General features: G+C 37.1%; 1 protein-coding gene across 1 annotated transcript; it reads left to right on the top strand.

Moving 5' to 3' along the window:
• Window positions 1-4,466: 4,466 nt before the first annotated feature.
• Window positions 4,467-19,145, top strand: LOC135738556 (adhesion G-protein coupled receptor F1-like). The gene is made up of 7 exons (XM_073811484.1): window positions 4,467-4,559; window positions 15,745-15,840; window positions 16,778-18,136; window positions 18,274-18,315; window positions 18,644-18,703; window positions 18,829-18,892; window positions 19,042-19,145. The coding sequence occupies exons 1-7, from the start codon at window positions 4,467-4,469 to the stop codon at window positions 19,116-19,118; spliced, it is 1,791 nt and encodes a 596-aa protein (XP_073667585.1). The 3' UTR covers window positions 19,119-19,145.
• Window positions 19,146-20,796: the final 1,651 nt, after the last annotated feature.

Here is a 20,796-nt window from a genome sequence, read left to right as displayed (position 1 = left end):
CTAAATGAGATGTAAATGAGCCCTATTGTCTCCCCCAGCTGAAAAGAAGAGTCCCTTTCGTCTCGATTTTCTCGGTTTGAGTATTTCTGAGTTCCTATATTCAAATGGCCACAACTTCTCCAAATCGTATCAGATTTCCATGTGTTACACATCGTTGGAAAGCTTAGAAACTGCACTTTCAGAATCTGTGAATAACTCAAAATGCCCAGATCCGACTTGTGTCTCTACTTTCCGTGACTGGTCACATTTTTGTAGCTCCAGATATTCCTGTCTTCCTCAAACGTTTGGATTTTGTTTAAAACTCATTGATCAGAAAAGCCCTGATTAGCCAGCTAAACTGTATGTTGTGATTGGCCTGAATACCTCTGACGTCAGCCGGAAATGTGACGCTTCTTACCATGTTTGAAAGTTTCGCTCACAATGCAATGCTGACAGAAGTTAACTTACAGGCTGTAAGTCCGAAGCGGGAGGAATTATGATAATGTCGGTCTTGTCCAGAACAGGCCCAGGAAGTAAACTGTTGCCTACAATCCAAGTGTTTGTTGTAGTCCAAGAAAAGAGATTTAGGTTGGAGATGATAACTTGCATCACCGTTTACTTTGGGGTTTGTACTTTTTGCATATCGTTAACATGTACTAATACACACTTACACACCAAATGAGTCGTAAGGTGTTTGCCAAACTTATTATGAGGTTGTTATTTTGGTCTCGTAGAATGGGTGTACAGGTGTTTCTCCTGTTGTGTGCCCATTTTTCATCACACATCCAGGACATAATCCCTGTAAATCCACAGAACAGGTTATAAGATAGATACAGTATAATACAGTTAAGCCAGTGCACTGAGCTTCAGGTATTTTGTGAGTCATACCAAATCCATACGCACATATTTGTATTATTATAATTAGTGAATACTCCCCTTCTCGTAGTTGAACAAAAGCAGTTACTTGCGTGTACATTCATCATGTGCATTGTGCACCAGGATTTTTTTTTTTTTTTTTTTTGCTGTGCATATTGTGGTGACTATAAAGACACTTTATGGGTGGACCATTTAACATTAAAAGAAAGTTTTCAGACGCGAATCAGCACACTAATGGTGTCACTTCAGGACTGTTTTATCCAGGTAAGTGCCAGAGTTTTTTGAATGTGATGAATAGTGCCTAGATGTAAACTATTGTAAATGTTTGTTGTAATTGTTTCTTTTATTACTGTACAAACTATAGTGCTGGGAAGTGTATACTTATGTTTATTATTTTTTTAATCTCATCTGATAGTGACAGGGCCTAGACATTACTGTAATAAAGTATTGTTGTGTCTATGTTATGTATCAATCTCTTGAATATTTACAGATTAAACAGTACCGATTTAAATACCGGTACGCAAATTTGATTTAAATTTGAAGATTTAAATTTGAGAAAGTGAAAAGTGCAGCACTGGGACACTTTAGCGTTTAATATCACTGTCCCAGCAACCACTGCAAGGATATTAACTTCAGTAGTGACTGTTTCATGCGTAGCTTAGCCATTTTAAACTAAATTAAGAAACTGAAACCAAAATTCTAAAATGTATCAAAAATTATTAATGTCTGGCAAATTTGGGCAATATTCATTAAACAGTCAAAATGGTTTGTAAATAAAAATCAGAATGACACAAACATTTTCACAATGCACTGCAGCACTGTTATTTTGATACTGTATATTTACTGATATATTTTAATTTTTTTACAGATTTGACTTGAATACTTCACAGGGAAACATGGCCAGTAAAAGTAAACTAACCTGCACATAACTTTACTTTTAACTACTTATTTATTTATTTATTTATTTTATCATAACTATTTAATTTGACATAAACCATTGGTCCTCAGCGCTCCTGTAGGATTTGGTTCCAACTGTTATTTTCAAGTTAAGCCAAGCCACCCATCTTGTTGAGCTGGTTAAGCTGTGATTGATGTGATTTTAAAATTATACCAACGTACTGTTGCCTTATTTTTAAATTGACATTGTGGCAAGTTAAAGCAAATCTGACAGGTTTACTGCTTTTAAATGCTGTACAATCTGTCCAACCTGATGCTGCAGTGCAGTTTTTGTAGCTCAAGTAGTTGGACTGTGGGACATTTATATTTATATTGTATAAATGCAAAAATTCTATTCAGTTCTATCAGTCACTCTGTTTAAAACACTGTTTTTTTTTCAAATTTCTCTTATACAGGACAAATATTAAAGCAAAATGTAGGACTTACCATGGCTATCCTGCTTACCCATGTGTTAGAGGTGGCAACAAATTATTTCCAAGAAACAAGCATGGGTTTACAGGTAAAATTTACTGTACTTATATTGCTGTATGTGCGTGCGTGCATGCGTGCGTGCATGTGTGTGTGTGCGTGTTAGTTCACATAATAACTTTTTAGTGGAAATAAATGTATATTTGGTTTATTTGATTTCAGTTTAGCTACATAGATGAACCACAGCATCACATAAGACAAAGACGAGCAGGTCTGAATCATGAGTCTGTATACTTGTACAAACTGTCCTTATAATAATATGATGATACAGTTTATAGAGTATTTCAAGACAATTGCAAATGCACTGTTGAAAGCTAAATCCTTGTAACTTAACTGTATTTGTGAAACAAATTATGTACAAATAATAGCAAGTAAGGTGTTCTTAACACACAATTGTCATTAATTTTGTTAAATGTTATTTAGTTCATGCATAAATATTTAATGAAAATACACTAAAAGTACTCAATAATAATGCTGACCTTACAATGCTGTACTTGGCTCTTGCACAGACCCATTCACAGACTATATGGCTGAAATTGAGATAAATGCATCAGACATCTCTGTGATCAATGAGCTGAAGATTTATTTGAATGAGCTTATTCAAAATAATAATGTGACTGACAATGTGGCATTACTTAATTTAAACTTCACAACAGGTAAATATCACATATTATAACCTTTTGATCACAAATACAATAGTCATGACTTTATAGTGTAACATTACAGATGCACAGCAAAATCACGTGTTAAATCTACACTGCTGGTGTTTACAGGTATATACCACTAGACCTGATGGTGCCCATAAACACCAAGAGTGTACATTTAACACTAGTGATTTTAGTGTGTGTATAAAGTAACTTGTTTGTTGTTCCTTTCTTAGTTTGCAGCATGTTACCAGGCACCACTGATTACCAGTGTAATTGTGAGAATCAGTATTTATGGCCTTGTGACAATTGTATAAAATATGGGAGTTGTGGCAGCATCACCAACAACCAATGCAGCTGCATCAATGCTTTTCCAAATAATGGACATTTCTGTCAGCCAATCAGCGAGATGACAGGTAATAGACAAAAATCCAATATTATTTCATTCTGTTTGTTATTACAAAGACATGGAAAAACTATCACTAATTATTTTTGATATTTTTAAATATTTTTATTAATTCATAAATATTTTTCTGTTTTCATCCTTTGCCCACAGCATGCCATCAAAAAGGTATATATAATCTGCCTTAAACTATAAAGTCTAGACCACAGCAGTAAGATCATAGTTTCTTATTTAGACTTGGGTTAACTTACCTGGTTTAAACCATTATTATAATGTCAAAGACAATAGTATATGGTAAACCGCTCATATACAATGTACAGCCCAAATGTACAGTAAAGTCTAAAATGGAGCTCAAAAATGTACATTGGTTAATCTGGGCCAAAGCCGAAAATTCTGTATGTGCTTGACTGAAAATCGAAACCGAAAATGACTTTTAACAAAATATTGTTGAAACAAGTTTTTGTATAATTGTATAAGATTTTTATTAATTTAATGAATCTGAGTTGGCCTACAAAACAATAAAATAATAACATAAAAATTGGATTATTAGAAAAATACAATAATGAAACCTACCAAGCCCCTAAAGTGACATTGGAGTAAAAAAAAAATCTATAGTTTAGTTTCATGTGCTCACGTGAAACTTTCATGTGCAGAATTTTTTTTAAAGTTTAGTTTTGCGTGCTCGCGTGAAACTATCGCGTGCTCGCGTGAAACTATCGTGCACGCATGTGAAACTTTCGCTTTCACGTGCGCGCGCGATAGTTTCAGGTGAGCACGTCGCGCGATAGCTTCACGTGAGCACGTGAAACTAAACTTTTAAAAAAATTTCTGCATATGAAGGTTTCGTGTGAGCACATGAAAGTTTCGTGTGAGCACATGAAAGTTTCACGTGAGCACATGAAACTAAACTTTATTTAATTTTTGCTCCATGTCCCCTTAGGGGCTCCGTAGAAACCCCAACATCACAAGGGAGAAAGCAAATCGTACACAAATTTACAAACAGGGTTAGAAAAATTATTATGAATTAGTCAAGTCGTAAAATATGAGACTTATGCCATTTTCTGCCAAAAATTTCCATTCCTAATTAGTATAAGTGTTGATGATTGCTTGTAATAAAACATCTTTTTACAGCGATTACAATGTCAGTGGAAATCAACGAAACCTTTGATACCAGCCTCACTAACCCTGCAGATGACAATTACAAAACTAAAGCTCAACAAATTGAGACCAGAGTAAGTATTTTGCATTTCATATATTACAGAAATGTAAATTATTTTTCAATTAGTGTTTGTGTTGAAATGCTACCTCAAATGCTGCTATTGATAAAGCTTGACTATCAAATTTAAAGGGGGTAATATTAGGGGTGTGCAAAAAAATCGATTCACATTTGAATCGCGATTCAAGCTTTGCCGATTCAGAATCGATTCATAGAATTCCAAAAATCGATTCATAAATTTTTTGTAATGCTGTGTTACTATTGTCCTGAAATGAGTTTATCTCAGTATTCCCATAGATGGCGCTGCGTCGTATTCACTCTGACGCCTGCACACTCTTGTCACAGTGTTTCCCACACATTGCTGTGCAGCGCTGCCCAGTTATATTAACATGTGCCCAAGTATATCTGGTATCAAATTTTGTCTTTTTTGTTTTTCTGTGATGATGACACTCTTTAATAATGACATTTTGTGTGCGACATGAGGAGTTCGGTGTGTGTTCACGTGCTCTCTGTTTCTCAATGAATTGGGATGCGACGCGAACAAGCTCGTGTCACATTGTATCCTTCATGTTTCTGAACTTGAGCAGAGTTTTAAAATTAGAGAACTTGACGGAGCACCTGCGGCCTGTATGGTTTCGGGATTGTATTTGAAATGGTCAGTCGGGTCCGGGTCAGTCATAGTTAAATTACTTGGGGTCCCAAGTCTGAATATTGTGTGTAAAACCCGAGTCGATCAGAAAATGGCCGTGAGCGCTACCGTGCTAAAGCTCGCGTGCAGTTTCAGCGTGCCAATGGTTTCTATGGAAATAACAACTGGCTCATTTCTATTATTATTAATAAACCATATCTTTTCCAAAATCTATTGCACTGAACAAGCAAACCTCAAGCTGACTCAAGATTTACAAAACGCAAAGCTGTAATGTAAAGTCCCTGTCACTAACAGCAAGTAGACTTTTGAATCTGAAATAATGAGTGGATTTAGCTTTTTTTATCGGCAAGAGAGAAATAGAAAGAGAGGCACTTTTCCTGCTTCTGCTCTATCTAATAGAAATAATAACCATTATAACACCAGTCACATTTATAATCTATAGACCTGCACTGTCTATCATTAATATATTATTGTATTTAATAGAGTTTGATAAAAGGGGTCATTGCTTCATAACAGTTTTTATTATTGCATAAAGACATAAAGTAATATCAAACTACATTTAATGTGTTGTGTTTCTTTTCTTTAAAATTGTATATCTACTACAATCAGTCACATAGGAAAAAGTAAACTACATTTACATACTGTGAATCGTTTTTTTTTTTTTTAATCGAGAATCGTTTTTGAATCGAAAATCGATTTTGAATCAAATCTTGAGCCTTAAAATCGGAATTGAATCGTTTAATTGTTTTTTTGTTTTACATATTTTTGCTATTTAATATTTTTGCTTTTAACAGATTAACAAAGGTTTCAAATCTCTGTCTAACTATGTTGACGGTTCTGCAAAAGTCACTGGCTTCAGGTATGAATGTCTAGAATCTACACAAGTGGAACACTACTCAGTGATTAAAACATTTTTTTTAAATAAACCCAGGCTCAATCAGAAAAGGATCTTCATATATGTGCACTAATAAGGAAGTTTTTAACCCAAACTGTCATTGAGCATCCTAAGACTGAACTGTGATTTTGTGTTTTAAGTTTGTGACACTGCTTTAATAGTCTTTGGATTTTTACCATGTTGCGTATATATAACTGTTTTATCTCATTTGTAAATTAATATCTGTGTTAATTCAATGTCTTGTCATTGGTGTGCTTTGTGTTTTGCTCCATAGGTCTGGTAGTATTATAGCAGACTACACAATTAATACAACATACGACAGCCATAATTTTACATCAGCAAACGTTTCGGGCCTCCCTTTAGTTCAGAATGCTTTTTCTTTAACTGGTAAGGGTAGTCTTTACAATATTAAAGGGACACTCCACTTTTTTCCAAAATAGGCTCATTTTCCAGCTCCCCTGGAGTTAAACATCTGATTTTTACTGTTTTGGAATCCATTCAGCCGATATCCAGGTCTGGCGGTACCACGTTTAGCATAACAATATTTCCTTTGGTTACTTTCAATAGCAGGGGACTATTTTCGGGTACTGCGCAATATCATTGTGCCTGTTACAGTCATGTTACGGCAGGAAATTGCTTGATTATTATGCCAGAATGAGAGAATAGTTTCTAGCCATATCTTTAATTTTCTGTTGGTCTTAGAGTCAAGTTTTAAATAGGAAAAATATTGAAACTCTTGGTCATTTTTTAGCGTAATGCTAATGGTCTAATCAGATTCAATGGATTATGCTAAGCTATGCTAAAAGTGGTATCGCCAGACCCGGAGATCAACTGAATGGTTTCCAAAACGGTAAAAATCAACTGTTTCCCTAGAGGGGAGCTGGAAAATGAGCATATTTTCAAAAAAAGTGGAGTGTCCCTTTAAAACAAACATGTTTCTATGTTTCTTGATTCATTTGTTGTGTTTTGATGTAGTTTGCTTGTTATTTGGTAATAAGATCTAACAAGATATTTGTGTCTTTTGCTTTCAGAAGAAACAAAATTCTTCAACAGATCAGATAAAATATATCCTGAGCAAAACGTAACACTTTACTGTCCACAATCTGTTAAGGGACCGATAATGTGGAAAGTAAATGAGAAAGATACAGACAACACTAAATACTCTTTTGGTCTAGGCAATAGCACACTCACTGTGAAAAGTGCTGATGTCAGTGACAGTGGTGAGTAATTTATATTAGACATGTTTATGATATCTTACATGATAATGCAATAGATATGATATCAGTTTACCAGTATATGTGCACAGTATAGCATGTAAACATGGAGCCAGTTTCCTAAAACAATTATTTTTATGGAGAAAAATGATCCGTATACCGAAGAGCTACTCTGAAAGCGGTGCCCTCAACATGGCCTTTCATTTCCTTTGTGATGGATTAATTATATTCTGTACTATAAAGTTAAAACAACCAGCCTGATCTCACGAAAATTCATACATATTTTACAAGTTGGCTAAATTTTTATGAATTCAGGTTAGCGTACAATTCTCATAAAAAAACAACAATAACAAACCTAACCCCTAACCCCACACCTAACCCCAACATCAGAGGCAGGGGCGGACTGGCTATCTAGAGCAACGTGATGTTTCCCGGTGGCCTTGCGGTCGTTCTGGCCTGCCGTGCAGTGAGATCAGGTTGACGTGATATGGACCATTTCTCATTTCCCAAAGCTTCAGCCTCCAGAGGTCGCAAATGCAGGCTACATACGTCATCAAGCCTGGTTTATTTCAGTTAACTGAGCATTACATTAGCAAGTCTTAATAATTAGCACAACAATTTACTGTTGATTAAGAATAATAGTAAACTTTCTGATTGGTAATATTCTGAAAGAAGACAGGTCTTGATGACGTATGCAGCCTACAAATGGAACCTCCGGAGTTTCTTTGCTTACAGTCCTTACCGGGGAAACAACTATATTGCCGCTCCAAACGCTTCAAGCAGATCATTAATTTGCTTTTTCAATAAGCTTTTCATGCAACCATAGCTATAGAGATAGCAACTAGCTGCCAGTAACTTACTGTAGATTTTACATTTATGTTATTTACTGGCAACAGTTTGATCAAAGTGAAATGAACATGAAACATTTTCAGTCTTATATTACAGTAAGGTACTGGCAACCAGCTGCATAATTACAGCAAATTTGTTACAGCATAATATAGATTATGAAATGTTTGTTTCATTTCATTTAAAATATAAATAGTTCATAATTTGAACTGTGTCTCTCATCACTATTAAAAAGCGTAAGCCAACTGTGTATTTGTCTGTGGTACTGTTGTAGGAGCCTACATGTATTCCCAGTAAGTTTTTAAGGGTTCACCTACAGTATAGACAAAAGACGTTTCTCAATACCAAGTACGCCAAGTTCGGACTTGCGTCCTTCATAGTTCGGAATTGCAGGTTCAGACTCGGAAGAACGAACTCCCGAGGATAGGAGGACACAAGTCCGGTTATATTGCAAATAGAACAGCAGAGTACTTGAGGTCGTCATTCAGTCTAACCAATACGTGCAGTCCTCCTGGCTTTTCTAATTTTAACGTATTTTTAACAATAATATATCAAATGCAAAAACCCGAATATGTGATTAAAGGGACACTTCACCCATTTGCATTAAGCTTTGTATAGTTAGAAACCCAGTCATGTTTTTAAATGCTCATGCATCATTCCCTCTGTTTCCCCTGAGACAGGAGAAATATGGATTTCAGTGTTGCACTTCCTTCTTTCAATGATGTAAAAATCATCATTTTGCATCATTGAAAGAAAGAAGTCCTATATCTTTCTAGAGGTGGTGAGACTACAAACACTCATTTTCTCGGTCAAATAGGCACCAAATTCTAAATTTATGTTACATTTCGACTACAAATGATCCACTTGACGGGTGAAATGCTCCTTTAAGGCAACACGTGAATACGCTGATAAGATTTAATGTATTTATTACAAAATTAAGTATGACTTAAAACACATTTATTTATTATAAAAAAATTTATTTTAATACTACTAATCTATTATACAACATGAAATAAACACAAGAAAAACGTCCAGCTAAAGTAAAGCGCAGTAATTTACTACAGTGTTAAGATTATATAAAAAATATATGTGATTTAAGTTATGAAACTTTGCAATCAGTTAATAGGATAACAAATGTCTCTGTTACGTATGTAACCCTCGTTCCCTGAAGGAAGGGAACGGAGATGCCACGCCGTGACCGACGAATTGGGAACCGCTCCGCGGCGACCTATCTACTTCGAGAAACTAATAAAACGCCAATGAACTTGGCATGCAGGTATTTGCATAATGCGGGCGCCGGCTCGCCAGGTGCGTCTGTAAGCCGCAGGTGCACAATACCAAATTAGCTATATTATTGCTGAGAAAGCCGAGCACCAGGGCCCGGCCTGGTAACAGCAATGGAACAGCAAACTGTGGCGACGGGACGTGAGGTCTCGGTTCCCTTCCTTTAGGGAACGAGGGTTACATACGTAACCAAGACGTTCCCTTTCAGTCTGTCACTACGACGTCACGTCGTGACCGATGCCAGCCCCTCGGCCAGCTATGTGCCAGTGCATCCACACTAAGTGTGCCCTCGGTTAATGAATATAACAGGCAACAATGGGAAGTCTCTGGAGATGCAAACAGATCTATCTGTGCTCTGCCAAAACGTTTCCAAATTAGCTGAACCGACTGGGGATGGAGTCGCCACTCGCCGCGGCACATAGCTCGAGAGAGCGTGTCTGCTTCTGTGTTGAGCGAGCCCGGAATATGAATGGCACGAAAAGACCTCAGATGCTTCTGACTCCATAAGAGGAGATGCCGGGTGAGATGCGAGAGGTGACGAGAGTGTAAACCGCCTTGGTGTTGCTGAAACGAACGAAATCAAGAAATACAGCCCACATTTCTCTGCAGTTTATGTGCCAATGCAGCTGGGGTATCATCCAGACCCCCGAAGCCACAAGCCCGTCGTATGTGTCCTCCCACCCCGTGTTGGAGGCATCTGTGCATACTATTGCATGCCTGGAGACCTATCTCAGAGGCACACCGGCTCTGAGAAACGAACGGTCTAGCCACGGAGTAAAAATGCGACGCCACGCAGGTTAAATGATAACACGGTGAACGCCGCAAAGCCACGCTCTCCTTGGGACTCGGTCGTGAAGCCAATGCTGAAGCGGTCTCATATGGAGCAGCCCGACCGGTGTCACAGCCGCTGCCATATGCCCCAGGAGTTTCTTTTCAGCGGGACCGCGCTCTTGCTCTTAAAAGTATTCAGGTAAGTCAGTATTTACTGTACACGCGCATCTGTTAGACGAGCTGTCAAATCGACCGAGTCCAGTTCCATACCGAGAAAAGAGATCCTCTGCATGTGGCAAAGTTTGCTCTTTTCCCAGTTGACCCGAAGACCTAAACAAGCGAGGTGTTTGAGAGTTATGTCTCTGTGAGCGCGCAGCGTTTGACGTGATTGAGCTATTATAAGCCAATTGTCTAGATACGCGAGAATGCGCACACCTTTCTTACTCTCCAACTTAAAGCCACCTCCACTACTTTGGTGAATACACAGGGAGAGAGAGAGAGTCCGAATGGGAGGACTTTGTACTGGTATGCTCGCCCCTCGAACGCAAAGGGGAGAAAAGGCCTAGTGTCGGGGGAGAATCAATACATGAAAGTATGCGTCCTTCAGGTCGATAGATGCGAACCAATCATTAGAACGAATGCATGGAAATATGCGTTTGGGCGTCAGCATCTTGAACGGCATTCTGTGAAGTGCACAGTTCAGCGTACGCAGGTCCAAGATTGGTCGCAAGCCGCAGATTTTTTGGGTACAATAAAGTAAGGGCTGTAAAACCCTGACCTCATCTCAACTGGATCACCAAAAGGACGGTAATCTCCGCACGTAGTACATGCGAATCGGCAGCTCTCACCGCAGTGAAACAAACGCCGGAGAATTTTGTGGGATGCCGGAAAATTTGTATCGCATAGCCGAGACGAATCGTGCGTAAAAGCCAACACGTCGGGCTGGGAAGCTGTTTCTACCCCCCAGATCCGTGCGAGAGGAACTAAAGGCACGACCGGTGTACCCGTGGGGAGCGGAGCAGATGTGATCGCCAGTGCGTGTGTTACGGCCACATCGACAATAGTGTTGTGTAATGTAACACTCACCTGAGTCCGCTGAGGAGAGGCTGAACAGGTGAGACTTTAAGGTCTCAAGCTGATCTGAGCACTCGCTGGCGATGGAGGAGTGGGAGGATGATGGGTTATGAGCCCGTTCGTAGCTCCGCGACTCCAATGGAGAGGTGGAGACGGAGGGTGGGTTATGAGCTTGTGTGCGTCTGGAGTACTCCGGTGAAGAACCAGAGGACAAGGAAGGGTTACGAGCCCACTCGACACACTGGAAGTCTTATGAAGACCTGGGGATGAAGGAGGAATTTGCTCTTTTTGTGACTGAGTGGGTGCCGGCTGAAAATTGAATAAAATGAAACAAAGGATTCCCCACCCGGCCCCGAAGATCGATCCCCTCCATCTCCAGGTTGCCCGTCTCAGGGTCGCTTCTATTTCCACCCTTGGAAGAGGACGGGGTGGGCTGGTGGCTCCTGATGCATCCTCGATAAAATGTGCGGATCAAGAACACATCCGGGGATGTTATGTGAACTTGGCTTGATGCAAACTTGGATTTGGAACAGTACTTGGGCCGCAACTGATGATGTTTTACAAGTCCACAAGAACACAAGTACAGACAAGAACGCATATTGAGAAACGGCCATAGACTGCATCTTAACAACTCATTTTTAAGATATACTGTATCACTTGTTGGTCAGTCCCCTTTTTTTTTTATCTGTATAATTTTGTTCCCAGTCAGATGAACACAGTGGCCAAGTTATGGCTATAATTTCTCTGGTAGTCTATCTGTTATATAAACTAATAACATTAACCCATAAGATTAGCAAATCCGGTGGATTACATGAACATGATTACATGAACATGATTTCTTGAATGGCCGCAGCCAAGGTGGCCTGGGATGGAGGCAAATTCCCGGCTTGAATTATTGTCCCAGTCAGCCCCTGGTCACAGGGGTCAAGGCAAATCGTACAAAAAATCTACTTATGTGGTCGTATGAATTAATACTGTACGAATTAGCCAACTCGTAAAATATGTACGAATTTCCGTAAGATTGTTCAACAACTTGGTTTTGCAAGTCAATTCACCCACTATTTTAAGTTTTGACTTGAAAGAAGTTAAAGTAAAATAAATATATTTAGTATGTTGATTTTACATATTTTTCCTGTGTATTAGGATTGTAGTCTATTAAGCTATTGTTACATTCTGAACATACAGTAGCGTTCACCTTCAGTTTAAGAAAATATTTGGCATAAACAAAGAAGAATCCTATAGTATTAATAATGTTTTATAAAATGAATAATGATTTAATCAAGTTTTGTTTATTTTTTCCACTTGTAGGCAGATACTCCTGCATCATACAAACAAATTCATTACCTTACATCTGGTGGCAAAATATTGTTATTGAACAAGAACCTAGTATCACAGTGGGGGATAATGAACAAGTTTATCCATGTGAAGACAAAACTATTCAACTCAAATGCTGTGTTAATGGAAACTACAGTATTGAATGGGTCCTGGATGGCACTGTGCAAATTTCAGGTTGTACATATCTGGTTTATATATTTTTTTTTTCCGTGGGGAAACTCATGAAAATGTAATTACTTATGTTCTAACTGTGTGATTTTACATATGTTCTGATTCTTAATAAATGTATTTCCCTTTTCAAATCAGGGTCAGATTGTATCACAGTAAATCATATGATTCAAAAGACAAATTGTAAGGAAAATAGTACCTATACATGTCAACTCCAGAATTTACAGCAACTACTTCATTACAGTTATAGCAAGAAGAGTGTCTCAGTACAGACAAGCAAAGACGGTACGTTTTTAGTTTTGCATTTTTTTACATTGTGCAGCAGTAAGTTTCTTTATGTTGTGTGATCACACTGAAGCCGTTTACACACAGAGATTACTAAAAAGACAAATGCGTCCCTGGATTTGTCTGGTATAGATTGATTTTGGTTCAATTGGGACAATGATTTTCCGGAATCTGTGGATGCACACATAAGATTTGATAAAGACATGTGACATATTGAAAGTCCAGCACTTGGTATTTTTTTGCGCAGCATCTAAAGATTACTTATTGTCTGTGATTTTTCTCTATCAGCTTCAGCACAAATAGTAATGAGCTCCCTGATCTCTGCCTCAGTCCAGTTTGCAAACATTTCTTGACATGAATGTTAATCTGCATTTAAAAAAACCTTGTCAAAGAGCTGCACGATAACACGTGCCCCTTTCATGCAATTGACCTATGGCTAAGCCATGCCCCCAAACGCGATGAGCCAATCACAGTGCGCATAGGAACCCAATACACTTGGACATTCTTTCCTTCCACGTCCATTGAAATGCATTGCAGTTGGTCAGTTTTCATTTGTTTTTATATGTTTTTCTTGTCATTTTTTAAGTTTAAAATGCTCAAATGATATTATTTTGATTATGTAGGATATCAATACATTTACAGCAATTAAAAGCCTGGTATTTTTACTTCTATGACTGAAAAAAAGGCTTTTAAAGGTTTTAATACAAAAAATTAAAGTTTCAATAAAAATGAAAACAACAAAATTATTAAACATTAATCTTAAACTGGAGGTCTTCTCCCTCCGCTTAGTTTTTTAGTTTACAAAGTCCGTCATCTAAGGTATTAGACATAGTGCCAGCTGGTTTTCAAAGGGGATGAGAGCTAAGACTCTCATTGGTTTATTGCAGATTATGCCCAAAAACACTGCCATTACTTATTAGGAAAGTAGGACCAACCCTTTTCGACCTTGCACTAGGCGCAAAAGTGGCATCGGACACGCCCATTTAGTGCACCGTGCGCTAGACAATGCGCTTAGATTGTTAAAATAGGGCCCTGAGAGTCAGTCTTATGCGGACTGACCAATGAAGAGAGGGCCCCAAGTTCCTCTCCTCATTGGTCAGTCCGCATGAGGTGTTATACAGATGCTAATGTGTTTTGTTTTCATAGCATCATATGTGAGTGAATGTCTTTGATAGGGGACATAGTAGTGCATTTGTAGTTCTATGAGCATTTAAATATTTGTAAATCAAAATACGCCTGATGACAGTTAGAATTTGAAGTATTTTATATTTACTTTATATTACAGTAATATATTCTGTATATGACCATATTATGGTGATCCTGGGGTCGTGATGATGGGGGGCCCCACTAAACGTGGATAAATTAAACAATGATGTCTACATCTGTTTTAATGTAAGTTAACAACGTATTTGAATGTTATCTTTAACATATCTAACGTAACGTTAGCCTAACATTAGAAAATGTTAACGTTAGTTTCTAGCTGCGTTGTACATCATGTCACTTAGCTTCATTATCGTATCTGTAAATAACCAAGATAACAAATGCTTTTTGTAGTAGCAATGCTATGCTGAATGATTCATGTAAATTCTGTAGCACCAAACTAACGGACAGGTACTCTTGGTAAAAATTGTAAAAAGGCTTGTCCTGGAAACGTATGCTAAAGCTTTTCATTGAACTTCTCAACAATACAATTATAAATATAAAATTATTAATATAGTTTGAGATGATATATAGTCTTTCTGTCTCCAAAAATCATCATTTGCCTCCTGTGAAATGTCTCCTACTGTGACAGCTGCCATAGCGCATATCACCGAATGTTGATTGTTTGTCCGAGTGAGTGGAGGGGGCGTGGCTTAGCCATAGGTCAATTGTTCTGCCTTTTGTACACACAGGAAGCGTTCCGTAAATGTGACGGCAATGTTTCCCATTTTGGTAGTGATCCCGGAACTTTACATGATGTGTTTGTGTTCACACAGAAGGCTCTCTGCAAATGTTATGAACATTTTCTTGGATCAAAGTGCTGTGTGAATGGGGTTTGACTTAGTTTAACCTGATTTTTATCTAATTAATGCACAAGCAATGGGAAGAGTTATTTAACACTGAAGAAATGCAAAGTATTTAAATGTACCAGGTGTCATGTACAGGCAGTATGTGTAATTTTGTATTTTGTTTTAACGGACAGAACCAGCCTTGCCTGAGTCTCAGTTAAAATATTTTACAAAATTATATATAAAACAACTCAGTTGTTTATTGTTTATCATTAATTTAAAAAAATGATGTTTTGGTCATTTGTGACACTAAATTAAATTCTTGTCATCTCCAGTCTCTAAGTTTCAATGTAAAAATGAAACGTTTGAACTTGGAACACCAAATCAAACAACTGAAAAGCCGTGCGATGCAGGCAAGGAAGGAAGCATAATATATACATGTGAACAAGCTGGATGGAAAGAAAAACAGAACAACTGTGTAGTCAAAGCTATCAAAGAACTTGAAACCAGAGCTCAGGTGATCTAGTCATTTATCTAAAGTATTAGTATAAAAACTATAAAATTTCCTTTGGAAATGTTATTTATATTTGTATTTCTGTACTTCGGAATGTAGGTCTTGCTTGTTGTGAATATTCCCAAGTTTGTGGAAGAGCTCAGTAATGAAACATATAAATATAAAAAGGATATCGTAGAGTCTGCTGCGAACAGTTATTCAAACAGTTGTTGAGATTCTCGCCAAAGTTGCTGACATCTCACAAAACATTAATATTCATAAGCCTGTGATAGAGGTTTGTATAGGTTTTTTGCAAATGTAATAAGAATGATATAAAATCTGTTGGTAACAAGCATTAGCTAGCATAAACTAACAATAAGCAATCTAGTCTTTCTTGATTGTCATTAATTAAAGCTAAATATAAATGTGTATAATTTATAAATATATAATATTATATATTTTTGAACAATTTGTTATATTTTGATTGTATATAATATAATAACCTAATTTATTACACGGCTCTCTGGAATGCTTGATTCTGATTGGTCAGTTGAGACATTTGCAGGTTCGTTCTTTTCGAATAATAACCGCTCCAAAATAATAACGCATAGCCGGTACTCCTTTTACGAGTAAGATCGCTCCGCGCCAATAAAGATCAATAAAGATTACTGTCTGTTTGGCGCCATCTTGTGACAAACACTGGACAACCACGACAAGACACAGAGAGCTTACTGAGACTGAACTTGACAAAATAGAGCATGACAGCTACGAAGCCAACACACAAAAAAATACAGAATGGGCATTAAAACTTCTCAAAGACTGGCTAAAAGAGAAAAAAATGGAGACAGACAAGTATGAAGCAGAGGATCTTAATAAGGTATTACGATCATTTTATGCATCTGTGCAAAGTTTCGCGGAAGGATAAAAATGTTAATTTAAAACAAATATGCCAATAAAATGTTTCAAATTCATATTCATGTCCAGTTTTTTTTCTTATGTGACAAGTAGCCGTGTAATAAGCGGGATAATGTAGAGTCAGCCGGTAGTTATCGGGAAATAAGCCCCTTCAGTGTGATACAAGACCCTCCGCTTCGCGTCGGGTCCTGATCACACTGTCGGGGCTTATTTCCCGATAACTACCGGCTGCCTCTACATTATCCCTTACGTAATAACCCAATAATTACCTTTATATGTGTGCTGGATAAATAATTGTTCATGATTTCCTTTTCCAGGATTTTCTTAACTCAGTTGAGATTATTACATCAGATGAATCCAAAAACACATGGACAGAATTGAACAATGGTGACGTGACAAAAAGAAATGTCAGCACTAATCTTCTGCAAGCTATTGAGAGTATAAGCAGCCATCTCTCAGATGGGGACTTTTCTATAACAAAACCATCCATTCAGTTAATTAGGACTATAATTGATGATAACTCTACGAATATCGATGTAAAATCTCACCTGGAGAACTCAACTACAGGTACTGAAATTCTGATACCAAATGTTCCTAAATCAACCGCCATAACCATAATCGTCTTCACAAATCTTGACAATGTTCTACCAACGCGAGATACTTCTAATAATGACAACAAGACATCAAAAAGCATCATCAATGGAAACGTGGTTGTTGTTCAAGTCAACCAAATAATTCATAACATTTCATTTACTTTCGGAACTACGAATACATCATTGAAAAATCCTCAGTGTGTCTTCTGGAACTTTTCTCTGGATCGATGGGATTCCAATGGATGTAAAGTCAAGCGATTTGAAAATAAAACAGTTACATGTGAATGCGACCACACCACCTCTTTTTCAATCCTGATGTCACCGTTTGCAATTGATAACCTTGCCTTAGCCTATATAACATACATTGGTGTAGCTATTTCATTAGCCAGCTTAATTCTGTGCCTCATTATTGAGGCGATCGTATGGAAGTCAGTGACACGAAATGACACAGCGTATGTGCGTCACGTCTCAATAGTCAACGTAGCTGTTTCGCTGCTCATCGCAAACATCTGTTTTATCATCGGAGCTGCAATTGCAGATCAAGAGCATCCGCCCCAGGTGGGTCACTGCAGTCCAGTGGTTTTCTTCATGCACTTTTTTTACCTGGCTGTTTTTTTCTGGATGTTCATCATAGCAATTTTGCTTCTTTACCGCACCGTCATGGTCTTTTCTCAGATGTCAAGGACTAATATGATGGTCATTGCCTTCGTAGTTGGTTATTGTGCACCTTTGCTCATAGCGGTTATTACAGTTGCATCCACTTCACCTACAAACTATATTTCAAAAGAAAATGCATGTTGGCTAAACTGGTTTGAATCTAAGGCCCTGCTGGCATTTGTAATTCCAGCTCTGACTATTGTTGCCTTTAACCTCATGGTTTTGATTGTAGTTTTGTGTAAGATGGTCAGGAGAGGAGTTGGTGCTATAACCAATTTAAATGATAAACACACTCTTGTGGTCATTGCCCGATGTGTGGCCATTCTGACTCCTATCTTTGGTCTAACATGGGGATTTGGCATTGGAACCATGGTGTCACGTGACTTTGGCCTTCATGTGGTGTTTGCAATCCTCAATTCATTTCAGGTACCACTTTCTCTGTCCATTTCATTAATTAAATGTATTTATATTTTACATTTGTTTTATGGTTGTTTTTCAAATCATAATTTTTATTCTAATACAAAAATGTAACACTAATAAATATGTCACATTTATTTTAATAGGGATTCTTTGTTTTGGTGTTTGGAATACTTTTAGACAGCAAGGTAAGAGTTTATTTTAGTTTTTTTATTTGTTGCTTTTTGTGCTTTGATAAATACCTCCTAGAGTGTATGATTTCAGTAATCTTGGATTAAAGTCATATTGGATTTAGCCTAAAAATCGACCATTATATTATATCAAATCAGATATTTTACCACTCAACCTTCTTATATCAAATCCAAAAAAAGCTACATAATGAAACTAATTTAATAAACCATGCATTGCAAAAACTACATGTTTTTACTATATAACCTGCTATTATTTTATGAGTTTTTCAACAAATTTCCAACTTATTAACTGAGTTTTAAGACATGCTGTCCTTTTTGGTTGCAGGTCCGTGAGTCACTGGCAGGAAAGCTGTCATTAAAGAACCTCAGTTCCAGTCCTACCAGGGTAAATTACACTAAACTGTATAAAGCATGCTGCATCACTTAATATCTCATAATTTTCTAATAAAAGCTCAACCAGTTATTTGACTCTATAGACTTTATCTTGACTTTGACGTCTTTATCTTACAGAGCACTAATGCTGGAACATCATCTACAGGTGGACTGGGTTTCATAGATTGGCTGCGTAGGAGAAGTAAGTACTGTAGCCTAAATGATGTACAGTAAATCTTAAAACATTTGCAGAATATACTCTCTGACTACTTTGATAAATGAATAAATGTACAGTAGACATGTAAAGACAACATAAAAGTTCACGAGTAACATGCAAACAACTTTTTGCAGATGTGTACAACCTGTCTGATCCCAGCGCAGCTACCTCTGCTAACAGCTCCAGTGGATCTCATTTAATCCCTAATTAACTACATCTTTTAACTAAAACCAACTGACTTATTCAAAAGCATTTTGCTGTTACATACTGTACATATGTACAGAATATTCCACTTTATGTTGCTCTTTAAGAAAAGAAATATGTGTTCTGTAATCAATGTTCTTACATAATTATATTTAATATACATTGAAATCTACATTCATTTAGAGGAGGCAGTGGCTAGCAAGTACTGCAGTGAAAATTTATTATGGTCTTTTAAGGTAAATTTCTTTATAGCCACAGCTAAACAGTTTCACAGTTGGGATATATATTTCACTGAACACAAGACTTACCTTGGATAGGTCACATTACAATTAATTTTTAACCTGTATTATCCAAATAAATTGCTAAATGTAGTCAAACACACTATTCATAAATCTTTTCTTGTAGAGGGCAATAAAATGAGATGGTGGGTGAGGTTCAACATTCGCACTGCTGGCTTTGCTCACTAGCTTACAAAACCATTAAATACTGAATTGTTGATCATATAAAAAAATCACTTATCTTGTTCTTGGATTTCTTGGGCCATTTCTAGGCCTATAGGTAATCCTGCATTATTTTGTTTTTCAAACTGATTCTCATTTACCCTGGGTTAAGAATTAATCCAGATTTAATCTGATTTAAACATTCTAATTTGCATATTCATAACTTTATTTGAATTGGACAAAGAACGTTCGTATTTCGTGCACATGTATTTTGAGTGGCAGTTGCTCTGACCTGAACCCCCCCCCCCCCCCCCCAAAAAAAAAAAAAATACGTTTAAAATATAAGACATTTTCAAAAAAAAAAAAAAAACTGATATTGTGTTCGTCTGTAAAAGTGATGGACATATGCATCTTGGGCAGCTTGGGGGTGAGTAAATAATGGGTGAACTATCCTTTTAACCATTTTGAATTAAATAATGAATGTGATTCATAACTTTCATCATTCCTTCTTCTTGCTAAAACGAAATGTGAAAAATTAACTATCAGCAGACATGTAGCATAGTTTGCCTAATGCCTACCAAAAAAAGTAGCCTATAGGCAGTTTTATTTATTTATTTATTTATTTAGCTTTTTTCCACCTCGGAAGGGCAAAATGATTCAAGAAGGGCGGTCAACCTGAGCAGCCCCCCTGTGCACGTCCCTGATAATGGCTATCAGTGCCGGGTTAAGCCTTTGTGAGGCCCTGGGCTAACGCTGGTTTGAGCCCCCCCCCCCCCCCCCCCCCAATATACACTGAAAAAAAATAGGCTGGGGTTTACTAAGGCTGGATTTACTAAGTGCCCCATTGCTTACATTATTTTAGTAAAACTTACTAAAAAAAGGGGATGCAAAAACGATGCACTGTCTATATTTTTTAGTAAATCCAGTGTTTTTTACAGCGCATGTGCAACATTAAATGGCTAAAATTATTTAAATAAATTAAACAATATTATCAAATAATTTTACAATCAGAAATAGCCCAGAAAATAACATTTATTTAATAAAACTTACAACAAAAAGTGCTTCTTTCTGCTCTTCTTTAAAGAGAATTCTTCAATTAAATCATTAAAATCAAGTTGAGGCAAAAGTAGGCTGAAATTATTTAAATAAATTAAACAATATTATCAAGTAATAATTTTACAATCAGAAACAGCCAAGAAAATAACATTTATTAAATGCAACTCACAACTAAAAGTGCTTCTGTCT

The sequence above is a fragment of the Paramisgurnus dabryanus genome, chromosome 12, assembly GCF_030506205.2.
Source record: "Paramisgurnus dabryanus chromosome 12, PD_genome_1.1, whole genome shotgun sequence".
NCBI lineage: Eukaryota > Metazoa > Chordata > Actinopteri > Cypriniformes > Cobitidae > Paramisgurnus > Paramisgurnus dabryanus.
This window is presented reverse-complemented; position numbering and strand designations above follow the sequence as displayed.